Source organism: Salvelinus fontinalis, chromosome 40, assembly GCF_029448725.1.
Source record: "Salvelinus fontinalis isolate EN_2023a chromosome 40, ASM2944872v1, whole genome shotgun sequence".
Classification (NCBI taxonomy): Eukaryota; Metazoa; Chordata; class Actinopteri; order Salmoniformes; family Salmonidae; genus Salvelinus; species Salvelinus fontinalis.
In genome coordinates, this window is record NC_074704.1 from 227,758 (window position 1) to 241,223 (window position 13,466).

The following is a 13,466-nucleotide window of genomic DNA, read 5'->3' on the forward strand; positions in this document are numbered from 1 at the left end:
GAACACAGGCCCAGATCAGCCCAGTCCAATCCAGCTACATCATTAACACCACTACAGGTGGTTTGGAGGTGGTGTGGTTCATGTGGAATAGCACCACCATGTGGAATAGCACCACCATGTGGAATAGCACCACCATGTGGAATAGCACCACCATGTGGAATGTGTGAGTGTGTGTTTCTGGGGAAAACAATACAATAACCATTATCATCTCAAAAGTCAAAGTCATTATTGAGATGATTCAAATCCTTGTTATTCATCAATCATTTAAAGCAAACAACCAATCAATAAACTTGACCGTTATTCATTGGAAAGTACAATATGTTCTGTTTTAATTGAAAAACTTCATTACAATTAGTATAAAACCTATTAAACGTGGTCTTTGCACGTACATTTGTATGGCTGTCTACTCTTTAACCTGTTCCCCCTAATTAGGGGAAGGTTGGCATTTCTTGTCATGATTCTTACCCAGGAGGCAGGTCTGTAGAGGGGTCACTAGCTGGCACAGCCACAAAGTCATCAAATATAACCACACTGCTGACCATAATACCTAACCTTAACCTGAAATTAAGACCAAGAAGCACATTTAGTTTTCATGAATGTTTACGATATAGTAAATGATGACTATAATAATATCCTGTCACACATTCCCAGTAGATGAAAAGCTGGTACTGCAGTAGTGATGTCAGCCCATTGTCTTTCCAATCCTGGTGCATTAAACTGGGTTTGCAGTTTCCCTAAGAGGATCAACACTACTGGAATAGATTAATATAGGTAAGAATCACTTTGTGGCAGAAGTGTCTGTGGATCACTTTGTGGCAGGTGTCTCATCTTGGTCTGTTCACATGCGTTTGTGGATGTAGATCACTGTCTTGCAGTTGGGGCAGCGGTGTTCTACGTCCTTACAGGAGTCAACACAGAACGGAATCCAAGAGAATATCATGCACCTAGAGAGAGAGAGAGGGGGGACGGACAAAGAGAGAGATAGATAGAGAGGGGGGGTGGGGGACAAAGAGAGAGAGCGAGAGAGAGTGGGGTGGGGGACAAAGAGAGAGATAGATAGAGAGGGGGGGTGGGGGACAAAGAGAGAGAGCGAGAGAGAGTGGGGTGGGGGACAAAGAGAGAGATAGATAGATAGAGAGGGGGGGTGGGGGACAAAGAGAGAGAGCGAGAGAGAGTGGGGTGGGGGACAAAGAGAGAGATAGATAGATAGAGAGGGGGGGTGGGGGACAAAGAGAGAGAGCGAGAGAGAGGGGGGTGGGGGACAAAGAGAGAGAGAGATAGATAGAGAGGGGGGGTGGGGGACAAAGAGAGAGAGCGAGAGAGAGTGGGGTGGGGGACAAAGAGAGAGATAGATAGATAGAGAGGGGGGGTGGGGGACAAAGAGAGAAAGTGAGAGAGAGGATATTTAGTGTGTGTGAGAGAAAAAAAGCTACAAATACTATGTGTGTGTATTCCTGTATGTACGTGTGTGTGTATTCCTGTATGTACATGTGTGTGTGTGTCGGCCCGTGTGTGTGTCAACTCACAGGAAGCAGAAGAGGACTCCACAGATGAGCCAGGCGAGACTCCCAGCGATGTGTGTGGTCTCTGTCAGAACCTGGACCTGACAGTGGGGACACGTCATCTGGCCGGGTACGTCTCTAGGCAGCGGCTGCTGCATCACCACAACCTGGGTTACTGCAGAGGGAGGAGAATACTGGTTAGAACCAGATATAACTGGTCAGAACCGGATAGAACAGAACAGAAGCACCACCTGGATTATTGCAGAGGGAGGAGAATACTGGTTAGAACCAGATATAACTGGTCAGAACCGGATAGAACAAGACAGAACCACCACCTGGGTTATTGCAGAGGGAGGAGAATACTGGTTAGAACTGGTCAGAACGGGATAGAATAGGACAGAACCACCACTTGGGTTACTGCAGAGGGAAGGAGGGAGGGAATACTGGCCAGAACCAGATAGAATCAGATAACTGGACAGGACCATATAGAACCCCTTAGGATGGAGTAATACTATAGTAATACTTGACAGGACAGGACTGAACAGGACTGGACAGAACCATGTAAAACCCCTTAGGATGCAGTAATACTATAGTAATACTGGATAGAACTGGATAGAACTGGACAGGACTGGACCATATAGAACCCCTTAGGATGGAGTAATACTATAGTAATACTTGACAGAACTGGATAGGACTGGACTGTACAGGACCATATAGAACCCCTTAGGATGGAGTAATACTATAGTAATACTGGACAGGACTGGAGAGGACCATATAGAACCCCTTAAGATGGAGTAATACTATAGTAATACTTGATATAACTGGACAGGACTGGACCATATAGAACCCCTTAAGATGGAGTAATACTATAGTAATACTTGATATAACTGGACAGGACTGGACCATATATAACCCCTTAGGATGGAGTAATACTATAGTAATACTTGATATAACTGGACAGGACTGGACCATATAGAACCCCTTAGGGTGGAGTAATACTATAGTAATACTTGATATAACTGGACAGGACTGGAGAGGACCATATAGAACCCCTTAGGGTGGAGTAATACTATAGTAATACTTGATATAACTGGACAGGACAGGACTGGACCATATAGAACCCCTTAGGATGGAGTAATACTATAGTAATACTTGATATAACTGGACAGGACTGGACCATATAGAAGCCCTTAGGGTGGAGTAATACTATAGTAATACTTGATATAACTGGACAGGACTGGAGAGGACCATATAGAACCCCTTAGGGTGGAGTAATACTATAGTAATACTTGATATAACTGGACAGGACAGGACTGGACCATATAGAACCCCTTAGGATGGAGTAATACTATAGTAATACTTGATATAACTGGACAGGACTGGACCATATAGAACCCCTTAGGGTGGAGTAATACTATAGTAATACTGGATAGAACTGGACAGGACCATATAGAACCCCTTAGGATGGAGTAATACTATAGTAATACTTGATATAACTGGACAGGACTGGAGAGGACCATATAGAACCCCTTAGGGTGGAGTAATACTATAGTAATACTTGATATAACTGGACAGGACTGGACCATATAGAACCCCTTAGGGTGGAGTAATACTATAGTAATACTGGATAGAACTGGACAGGACTGGACTATATAGAACCCCTTAGGGTGGAGTAATACTATAGTAATACTTGATATAACTGGACAGGACTGGAGAGGACCATATAGAACCCCTTAGGGTGGAGTAATACTATAGTAATACTTGATATAACTGGACAGGACTGGACCATATAGAACCCCTTAGGGTGGAGTAATACTATAGTAATACTTGATATAACTGGACAGGACTGGAGAGGACCATATAGAACCCCTTAGGATGGAGTAATACTATAGTATCAAATCAAATCAAGTTTATTTTATATAGCCCTTCGTACATCAGCGAATATCTCGAAGTGCTGTACAGAAACCCAGCCTAAAACCCCAAACAGCAAGCAATGCAGGTGTAGAAGCACGGTGGCTAGGAAAAACTCCCTAGAAAGGCCAAAACCTAGGAAGAAACCTAGAGAGGAACCAGGCTATGAGGGGTGGCCAGTCCTCTTCTGGCTGTGCCGGGTGGAGATTATAACAGAACATGGCCAAGATGTTCAAAATGTTCATAAGGGACAAGCATGGTCAAATAATAATCAGGAATAAATGTCAGTTGGCTTTTCATAGCCGATCATTAAGAGTTGAAAACAGCAGGTCTGGGACAGGTAGGGGTTCCATAACCGCAGGCAGAACAGTTGAAACTGGAATAGCAGCAAGGCCAGGTGGACTGGGGACAGCAAGGAGTCATCATGCCCGGTAGTCCTGACGTATGGTCCTAGGGCTCAGGTCCTCCGAGAGAGAGAAGCTACATTGGCTCAGGTCCTCCAGCCTGGAAACTACATTGGCGGTTAGCTTGTAATCTCCACAAATCCTGATATTTCCATCAGGCTTCATTACTGGGACAATGGGGGCAGCCCATTCAAAGTAAGAGATTGGTTAGAGTATTCCAGTGGTCTGGAGCCTGTCGAGCTCTGCCTCGACCGTCTGTTGTAGTGCGAACGGCACTTGGCTTTTGCAGAAGCGTGGTCAAACGGATTGGTCCACATGAATTTGCACTTCAGTCTCTTTTCATTTTCCAAGTTCGTTAATTGTTTCCTCTATCCTTACCAGTGTCCCAGTCCCTGCCACTGAAAAGCATCCCCATAGCATTATGCTGCCGCCACCATGCTTCACGGTAGGGATGGTTTTAGATGGGTGATGAGCTGTGCTTGGTTTTTCTACAGTCATAGCACTTTGCATTCAGGCCAAAGAGTTCCATTTTTGTCTCATTAGACCACAGAATCTTGTACCTTATGATCTCAGTCTTTCGCGTGTCTTTTTGCAAACTCCAGGCGTGCTATCATGTGCCTTTTCTCAGGAGTGTCTTCCGTCTGGCCACTCTCCCATAAAGCCCAGATTGGTGAAGTGCTGTAGAGACTGTTGTCCTTCTGGCAGGTTCTCCCATCTTAGCCAAAGAACTCTATAGTTCTGTCAGAGTGGTCATTGGGTTCTTGGTCACCTCCATGACCAAGGTCCTTCTTGCCTGCTCAGTTTGGTCGGATAGTCAGCTCTAGGCAGAGTCTGGGTATTTCCATATTTTTCTATTTCTCAATGATGGAGCCCACTGTGCTCTTGGAAACTTTCACCATTCTAGAAATAGTTTTATACCCTTTCCCAGATATATGCCTCATCACAATTATATCTCGGAGATCTACAGACTGTTCCTTGGACTTCATGGTATAGTTTCTGTCAACAGGTGTGTTTCTTTCTAAATCATGTCCAAACAATTGAATTGGGCACTGGTGGACTCCAATCAAATCGTATTGACATCCCAAGGATGATCAAATGAAATTGGATATACCTGAGCTCAATTTGGAGTATCATAGCAAAGCGGTGTGAATACTTATGTAAATTTGTTATTTCTGTATTTTAAAAAAAAAGTTATATTTTTAAGAATAATGGGCAAATATTGTATAATCCAGGTCAGCAATGCTCTTAGAGACTTACCCAGAAAGACTCACAGTTGTAATTGCTGCCAAAGGTGATTCTAACATGTATTGACTCAGGGGTGTGAATACTTACGTAAATGTGACATTTCTGTATTTCATTTTCAATAAATTAGCAAAAATGTCTGCACTACTCAACACTTGTGTGCATCTGGCACAGTTAGGCTTGGTTTACTTCACTCACAAACTCGAAACCGTGACTCTGTCTTCACAACGTTGTGTCTACAGTCTGCTGGTCGGAAGGAGCTGTAAGCCCGAATCATCAGACAAATTACTTTTGTTATTGTGAGAATTTAATTTTAATATTTAATTAAAATTTTAATTTTGATTTGGCTTTTCATAACAGCTATTTTGAATAAATAATCATGCCACTGTGTGTGTGTGTGTGTGTGTGTGTGTGTGTGTGTGTGTGTGTGTGTGTGTGTGTGTGTGTGTGTGACTCACCCCCAGGGATGTTTGTAGGTTGTGCCATGCCCGTGCTGTATTGGGGAGGTGGTGGGTACATGCCGGCTTGGGGACCTGATAAATAAGGGATAGATAAATACATCAATACACTGTCATTTACCGCAAACCCAGGGATACAGAGTAGTTGGACAGCATTATGGGAACACAAACACAGGGATACTGAGTGGTTGGCCAGCGTAATGTACCACAACCCAGGGATACAGAGTGGTTGGCCAGCGTAATGTACCACAACCTAGGGATACAGAGTGGTTGACCAGCGTTATGGGAACACAAACCCAGGGATACAGAGTGGTTGGCCAGCATTATAGGAACACAAACCCAGGGATACAGAATGGTTGACCAGCATTATGGGATCACAAACCCAGGGATACAGAGTGGTTGGCCAGCGTTATGGGGACACAAACCCAGGGATACAGAGTGGTTGGCCAGCATTATGGTGACACAAACCCAGGGATACAGATTTGAGGGCCAGCATTATGGGAACACAAACCCAGGGATACAGAGTAGTTGGCCAGCATTATGGGACACAAACCCAGGGATACAGAGTGGTTGGCCAGCCCTTAACAATGAGTCTCATGATATCTATGGCTATCGTGACACACTTCCAAAACGCTTAATGAAAACACTATTGAAGGGAGTTGCTGTCCAGTAACATTTTAATTTACATCAAGAGCAAGGGCTGGTTTCCTGGACGCAGAATAAACCTAGTCCTGGTCTGAAAAGCATACTCAACGGAGAATCTCTATTGAAATAGCTCTTTAGTCTAGGGCTTAAACTGTTCCTAAGAGTATCAGTGTAGATCTGGCCTCTCACCTCCCTGGAAGCCAGGCTGGGGTGGGTAGGCTGCACCCCTGTCACCTCCCTGGAAGCCAGGCTGAGGGGGGTAGGCTGCACCCTTGTCGCCTCCCTGTAAGCCGTAGGCCGCGGGGGGGACGGGGTAGGAGGGAGCTGGGATGTGCTGGGGGGATCCATACTGACTTCTATACTGCTGACCATTCTCCATACTGTCGGGGTAGCGGAGCGTCGCCCTAGGTTGAAGACATCCAGGTTAAGACAACATAATAATTTCATGCGGAAGTGTTTGAGAGAGAGGGAGAGAGAGAGAGAGAGGAGGGGGAGAGATATATGGGGGGGGCAGAGTGGAGAGAGGAGGGGGAGAGAGAGGTAGGGGGAAAAGGTAAGACAGGTGGAAGAGAGAGAGAGAGAGATGAGGTGAGGGAGTGAGAAACACAGGGGAAGAGGGAGAGAGAGAGGGGGGCAACCAGTGAAGAACAAACAACATTGTAAATACAACCCATATTTATGTTTATTTATTTTTCCTTTTGTACTTTAACTATTTGCACATAGTTACAACACTGTGTATATATATACATAATATGACATTTGAAATGTCTTTATTCTTTTGGAACTTATGTGAATGTAATGTTTACTGTTCATTTTTATTGTTTATTTCTCTTTTGTTAATTATCTACTTCACTTGCATTGGCAATGTTTTACATATGTTTCCCATGCCAATAAAGTTCCTTGAATTGAATTGAATTGAGGGAGAGGGGGAGGGGAAAAAGAGAAGACAGGTGGGAGAGAGAGAGATAAAGGGAGCAGAGAGAGAGAGAGTAGAGAGAGGGAGAGAGCAAACACAGTGTCAGAATCTCAATGGGGTCCTCTCTACTCTCTCCTCTCCTCTTTCTCCTCCAATGGGTTTTGAGAAGGAGGCGAGGAGAGAGGACGCGAGGAGTATGCAATTGAGATTCTCCCAGTGAGCGTCATTTATGACAGCACTATTACTAATAAACCTTCAGCAAACATCACATGATGTACCGAGCTCATAATCAGAACCATAAAAGGGCGCTCCGTCCTTAAAGGGGACATATAGTTAACATCACCAGAATGTAACACTTGCCTTGCAGAAAAAACATAAACTTGGTCCATGTTCAAAATCAATTCATTTGCAATGTACTATTCAATTATCAACAGTTGAAGTTAGTTACAAAACAATTAAGCGTCACTCCACAATGACACATCAGCTGACAATACTAAATACAGTTTCAAATGCCATATAATGGACCAATCAAATGGAGTTTCGAGAAACCGTAGTCAGTCATAGGCAACCACAGTGCAGTATGTCATCTGGAATAAGCTGTAATACACAGTACAGTATGTAATCTGGAATCAGCTATAATACACAGTACAGTATGTCATGTAGAATCAGCTATAATACACAGTACAGTATGTCATCTGGAATCAGCTATAATACACAGTGCAGTATGTAATCTGGAATCAGCTGTAATACACAGTGCAGTATGTCATCTAGAATCAGCTATAATACACAGTGCAGTATGTCATCTGGAATCAGCTATAATACACAGTGCAGTATGTCATGTGGAATCAGCTGTAAGACACAGTGCAGTATGTCATCTGGAATCAGCTATAATGCATCACATGATCTAAACATAATTGATCTACGTGGTCTCCATTAGGAAACAGGTCTTCTGATCCCAATGGGACTTCCTGGTTCAATTTAGGTTCAATAAATAAATACAAATTCTAACCTCATGATTCATACTAACCTTGTACTATAAAACAATCTGTTTAATCTTTACTAACAGTAACCAGGTCAGTCTTGAGAACATATTTTATAACAATCTGAAGGTAATAAGGAAATGCGGAGGTTATATAACTCCTCTCTGTCTATGGGTGTGTCCTAAATGGCCCCTATGCCGTATGTTCTGTTGTTACATACAGTCGTGGCCAAAAGTTTTGAGAATGACACAAATATTACATTTCCCAAAGTCTGCTGCCTCAGCTTGTATGATGGCAACTCGCATATACTCCTGAATGTTATGAAGAGTGATCAGATGAATTTCAAAGTCCCTCTTTGCCATGCAAATGAACTGAATCCCCCAAAAACATTTCCACTGCATTTCAGCCCTGCCACAAAAGGACCAGCTGACATCATGTTAATGATTCTCTCGTTAACACAGGTGTGAGTGTTGACGAGGACAAGGCTGGAGATCACTCTGTCATGCTGATTGAGTTCGAATAACAGACTGGAAGCTTCAAAAGGAGGGTGGTGCTTGGAATCATTGTTCTTCCTCTGTCAACCATGGTTACCTGCAAGGAAACACGTGCCGTCATCATTGCTTTCCACAAAAAGGGCTTCACAGGCAAGGATATTGCTGCCAGTAAAATTGCACCTAAATCAACCATTTATCGGATCATCAAGAACTTCAAGGAGAGCGGTTCAATTGTTGTGAAGAAGGTTTCAGGGTGCCCAAGAAAGTCCAGCAAGCGCCAGGATCGTCTCCTAAAGTTGATTCAGCTGCGGGATCGGGGCACCACCAGTACAGAGCTTGCTCAGGAATGGCAGCAGGCAGGTGTGAGTGCATCTGCACGTACAGTGAGGCGAAGACTTTTGGAGGATGGCCTGGTGTCAAGAAGGGCAGCAGAGAAGCCACTTCTTTCCATGAAAAACATCAGGGACAGACTGATATTCTGCAAAAGGTACAGGGATTGGACTGCTGAGGACTGGGGTAAAGTCATTTTCTCTGATGAATCCCTTTTCCGATTGTTTGGGGCATCCGGAAAAAAGCTTGTCCGGAGAAGCCAAGGTGAGCGCTACCATCAGTCCTGTGTCATGCCAACAGTAAAGCATCCTGAGACCATTCATGTGTGGTGTTGCTTCTCAGCCAGGGTGTGGGCTTACTCACAATTTTGCCTAAGAACACAGCGATGAATAAAGAATGGTACCAACACATCCTCCGAGAGCAACTTCTCCCAACCATCCTGGAACAGTTTGGTGACGATCAATGCCTTTTCCAGCATGATGGAGCACCTTGCCATAAGGCAAAAGTGATAAATAAGTGGCTCGGGGAACAAAACATCAATATTTTGGGTCCATGGCCAGGAAACTGCCCAGACCTTAATCCCATTTGAGAACTTGTGGTCAATCCTCAAGAGGCGGGTGGACAAACAAAAACCCACAAATTCTGACAAACTCCAAGCATTGATTATGCAAGAATAGGCTGCCATCAGTCAGGATGTGGCCCAGAAGTTAATTGACAGCATGCCAGGGCGGATTGCAGAGGTCTTGAAAAAGAAGGGTCAACACTGCAGACATTGACTCTTTGCATCAACGTCATGTAATTGTCAATAAAAGCCTTTGACACTTATGAAATGCTTGTTAATTATACTTCAGTATTCCAAAGTAACATCTGACAAAAATATCTAAAGACACTGAAGCAGGAAACTTTGTGGAAATTAATATTTGTGTCATTCTCAAAACTTTTGGCCACGACTATACACCGGATAGGTGCAGTAATGTGTTGTTTTACAGGGTCACGTACGGCGCCTCACAGTAGGAGTACTGATCTGGCATCAGTTTTGCCCTTCAGAAAATCTGATTACATGGGCAGAAGGGACCTGGGCCCATATCCACAAAGCTTCTCACAGTAGGAGTCCTGTTCTGGGATCTGTCCATGCAGTCTTATTCATTGCATGGACAGAGTGGCGCAGAGGTCTAAGGCACTGCATCGTAGTGCTAGAGGCGTCACTACAGACCCTGGTTTGATCCCGGGCTGTATCACACCCGGCCGTGATCGGGAGTCCCATAGGGTGACGCACAATTGGCCCAGCATCGTCCGGGTTTGGCCGTGGTAGGCCGCCATTGTAAATAAGAATTTGTTCTTAACTGACTTGCCTACCGTTCTCTTTTCTTTCAGACAAACACAAATGTAGAACACACACACACACACACACACACACACAGACAAGCTAAAAAAAACTGCCCACCTTACCCAGCTCAGAACACTCTATCCCAACCCCTCTTACCCAGCTCAGAACACTCTATCCCAACCCCTCTTATCCAGCTCAGAACACTATCCCAACCCCTCTTACCCAGCTCAGAACACTCTATCCCAACCCCTCTTACTCAGCTCAGAACACTCTATCCCAACCCCTCTTACCCAGCTCAGAACACTCTATCCCAACCCCTCTTACCCAGCTCAGAACACTCTATCCCAACCCCTCTTACCCAGCTCAGAACACTCTATCCCAACCCCTCTTACCCAGCTCAGAACACTCTATACCAACCCCTCTTACCCAGCTCAGAACACTCTATACCAACCCCTCTTACCCAGCTCAGAACACTCTATCCCAACCCCTCTTACCCAGCTCAGAACACCCTATCCCAACCCCTCTTACCCAGCTCAGAACACCCTATCCCAGCCCACCTTTCCCCAGCTCAGAACACCCTAATCCAGCCCACTTTACCCCAGCTCAGAGCCCACTATCCCAGCACATCATACCCCAGCTCAGAACACCCTATCCCAGCCCACCTTACCCCAGCTCAGAACACCCTATCCCAGCCCACTTTACCCCAGCTCAGAACACCCTATACCAGCCCACTTTACCCCAGCTCAGAACACCCTTTCCCAGCCACGAGCAGAGCGACAGTCCCTTACCTGTCTGGAGTCCTGGAGGAGACGAGGTACTGTGGAGCTAAAGATAAGAGCTGCAACTCCCTCAAGAGACAACGAAACTGAAGCAGAGAGAGACAGAGAGAGAGAAAAACTGAAGCAGCGAGAGACAGAGAGAGAGAGAGAGAGAAACTTAAGCACAGAGGAAGAGAGCGAGTGTGATAGAGAGAGGAAGAGAGCGAGTGTGATAGAGAGAGGAAGAGAGATAGTGTGATAGAGAGAGGAAGAGACTATTTGCACATATGACATTTTAAATGTCTTTATTCTTTTGGAACTTATGTGAGTGTAATATTTACTGTTCATTTTTATTGTTTACTTCACTTTTGTTTATTATCTACTTCACTTGCTTTGGCAATGTTAACATGTGTTTCCCATGCCAATAAAGCCCTTGAATTGAAATTTAATTTATAGAGGGGGCGGGCTAAGCTGTTAGGGAGGTGTCAGGTAGATAAGGTAATAACTTTATCTGAAGTGACTGAATTGTCACTTCAGATAACCTGCCAGTAGCATACCACCCTGCATACCACTGCTGGCTGGCTTCTGAAGCTAAGCACGGTTGGTCCTGGTCAGCCCCTGGATGGGAGACCAAATGCTGCTGGAAGTGGTGTTGGAGGGCCAGTAGGAGGCACTCTTTCCTTTGGTCTAAAAAATATCCCAATACCCCAGGGCAGTGATTGACACTGCCCTGTGTAGGGTGGTGTCTTTCGGAAGGGATGTTAAATGGGTGACTCTCTGAGGTCATTAAAGATCCCATGGGATTCATTGTAAGAGTAGGGGTGTTAACACCTGGTGTCCTGGCTAAATTCCCAATCTGGCCCTCAAACCATCACGGTCACCTAATAATCCCCAGTTTACAATTGGCTCTTTCATCCCCCTCCTCTCCCCTGTAACTATTCCCCAGGTCGTTGCTGTAAATGAGAACGTGTTCTCAGTCAACTTACCTGGTAAAATAACAGATAAATATAAAGTGATGATGAGCAACACAAGCCTGAAAACATGTCTGTAGGTAACCGTCCTCCTCCTGGAAGCCTCTTCCCAACAGCTGAAGGTCCCAATCACGTTTTGTGTCTCTTTACCTCTACTTTACACACACATTGTTGTGGTCACCCTCCCTTCACATTTCTCCCTGTCAATCGTGAATGATAATTCTTCACGTTTTACCAGTGAAATGTCCATGCAGCATCTGCGTACCAACCATGTGTTCTCCATCAGTTTAACAGGGATCTGTATTTAGATCTTGTTGAGTTGTACAGTGTTGATTTGATGATGGACAGTGAGCACATTTGAAAGAAGATGGTTTTAACAAACTGTAGCATACCTGTGTTTAGTTTCTATTAAAGCACATATTTGTCCTAGGGGTGTGCACTGTTGACTTCTGGCCGCATGAGAGAACTGCCAGAAATATCATCCGAAAATCTCATAGGTGGTATGTTTTGTCTTACAGCAACTTTATACTCGGCTATTATGTTGGGTTGTGTTATGTAGAATGCTAACATGATGTAATCTTGCAGACATTCAGCTTTGATCTCAACAAGATCTCACAGTTTTACCAATTTGACTTCAGCTTCTGACGTTTGTCCACGTTTCTCCAAACGTCAAATTTCTAAGTTGCTCCAAACGAGCCACGGCCTGTACACCCCGCTACCATCTAGAAGACGGAGACGGTACAGGTGCATCGAAGCTGGGACTGAGAGACTTTATAAACATCTTCTATCTCAAGACCATCAGACTGTTAAACAGTCACCACTGCGCCCAGTTACCTGCCCTGCCCTGAACCTTAGAGACTGCTGCCCTGTGTACATGGACTCACTGAACACTGGACACTTCTACATTTTACATGTTTACATACTGTTTTACCCATACTGAGTGTACAAAACGTTAGGAACACCTGCTCTTTCCATGACAGACTGACCAGGTGAATCCAGGTGAAACCTATGATCCCATATTGATGTCACCTGTTGAAACCCATTTTAGCAGTGTAGATGAAGGGGAGGAGACAAGGTAAAACAAGATTAAACATGGAGTGTGTATGTGTGTCATTCAGAGGGTGGATGGGCGAGACAAAAGTCCTAAGTGTCTTTGAACAGGGTATGGTAGTAGGTGCCAGGCGCACCGGTTTGAGTGTGCCAAGAACTGCTGGATTTTTCACACTCAATAGTTTCCTGTGTGTATCAATAATGATAATTAAATCCATTTTAATCTCACTTTGTAACACAACAAAATGTGGAAAAAGTCAAGGGGTGTGAATACTTCCTGAAGACAGTGTATATCCTGGACTCTGACATTGCTGTGAATACTTCCTGAAGGCTCTGTATATCCTGGACTCTGACATTGCTGTGAATACTTCCTGAAGGCAGTGTATATCCTGGACTCTGACATTGCTGTGAATACTTCCTGAAGGCAGTGTATATCCTGGACTCTGACATTGCTCATTCTGATATTTCTTAATTTCTT

The 13,466-nt window shown here is 44.5% G+C and overlaps 1 protein-coding gene across 1 annotated transcript; it reads right to left on the bottom strand.

Moving 5' to 3' along the window:
* Positions 1-304: 304 nt before the first annotated feature.
* On the bottom strand, positions 305-11,165 carry LOC129839750 (lipopolysaccharide-induced tumor necrosis factor-alpha factor homolog). The gene is made up of 5 exons (XM_055907379.1): positions 10,998-11,165; positions 6,352-6,566; positions 5,518-5,592; positions 1,527-1,677; positions 305-944 (listed from the first exon to the last, which is right to left on the bottom strand). Exons 2-5 carry the CDS (start codon positions 6,539-6,541, stop codon positions 839-841), a joined length of 522 nt encoding a protein of 173 aa, XP_055763354.1. The 5' UTR covers positions 6,542-6,566; positions 10,998-11,165; the 3' UTR covers positions 305-838.
* Between the last annotated feature and the right edge of the window lie 2,301 nt (positions 11,166-13,466).

What these genes read in the sequence shown, in the direction of transcription:
- LOC129839750 (XM_055907379.1), bottom strand. Translation starts at nt 6,541, where the DNA reads ATGGAGAATGGTCAGCAGTATAGAAGTCAGTATGGATCCCCCCAGCAC. An exon ending in CCAGCCTGGCTTCCAGGGAG is followed by an intron (nt 5,593 to 6,351) that starts GTGAGAGGCCAG and finishes CTTATTTATCAG; the next exon opens with GTCCCCAAGCCGGCATGTAC. An exon ending in GGAGTCCTCTTCTGCTTCCT is followed by an intron (nt 945 to 1,526) that starts GTGAGTTGACAC and finishes CTCTCTCTCTAG; the next exon opens with GTGCATGATATTCTCTTGGA.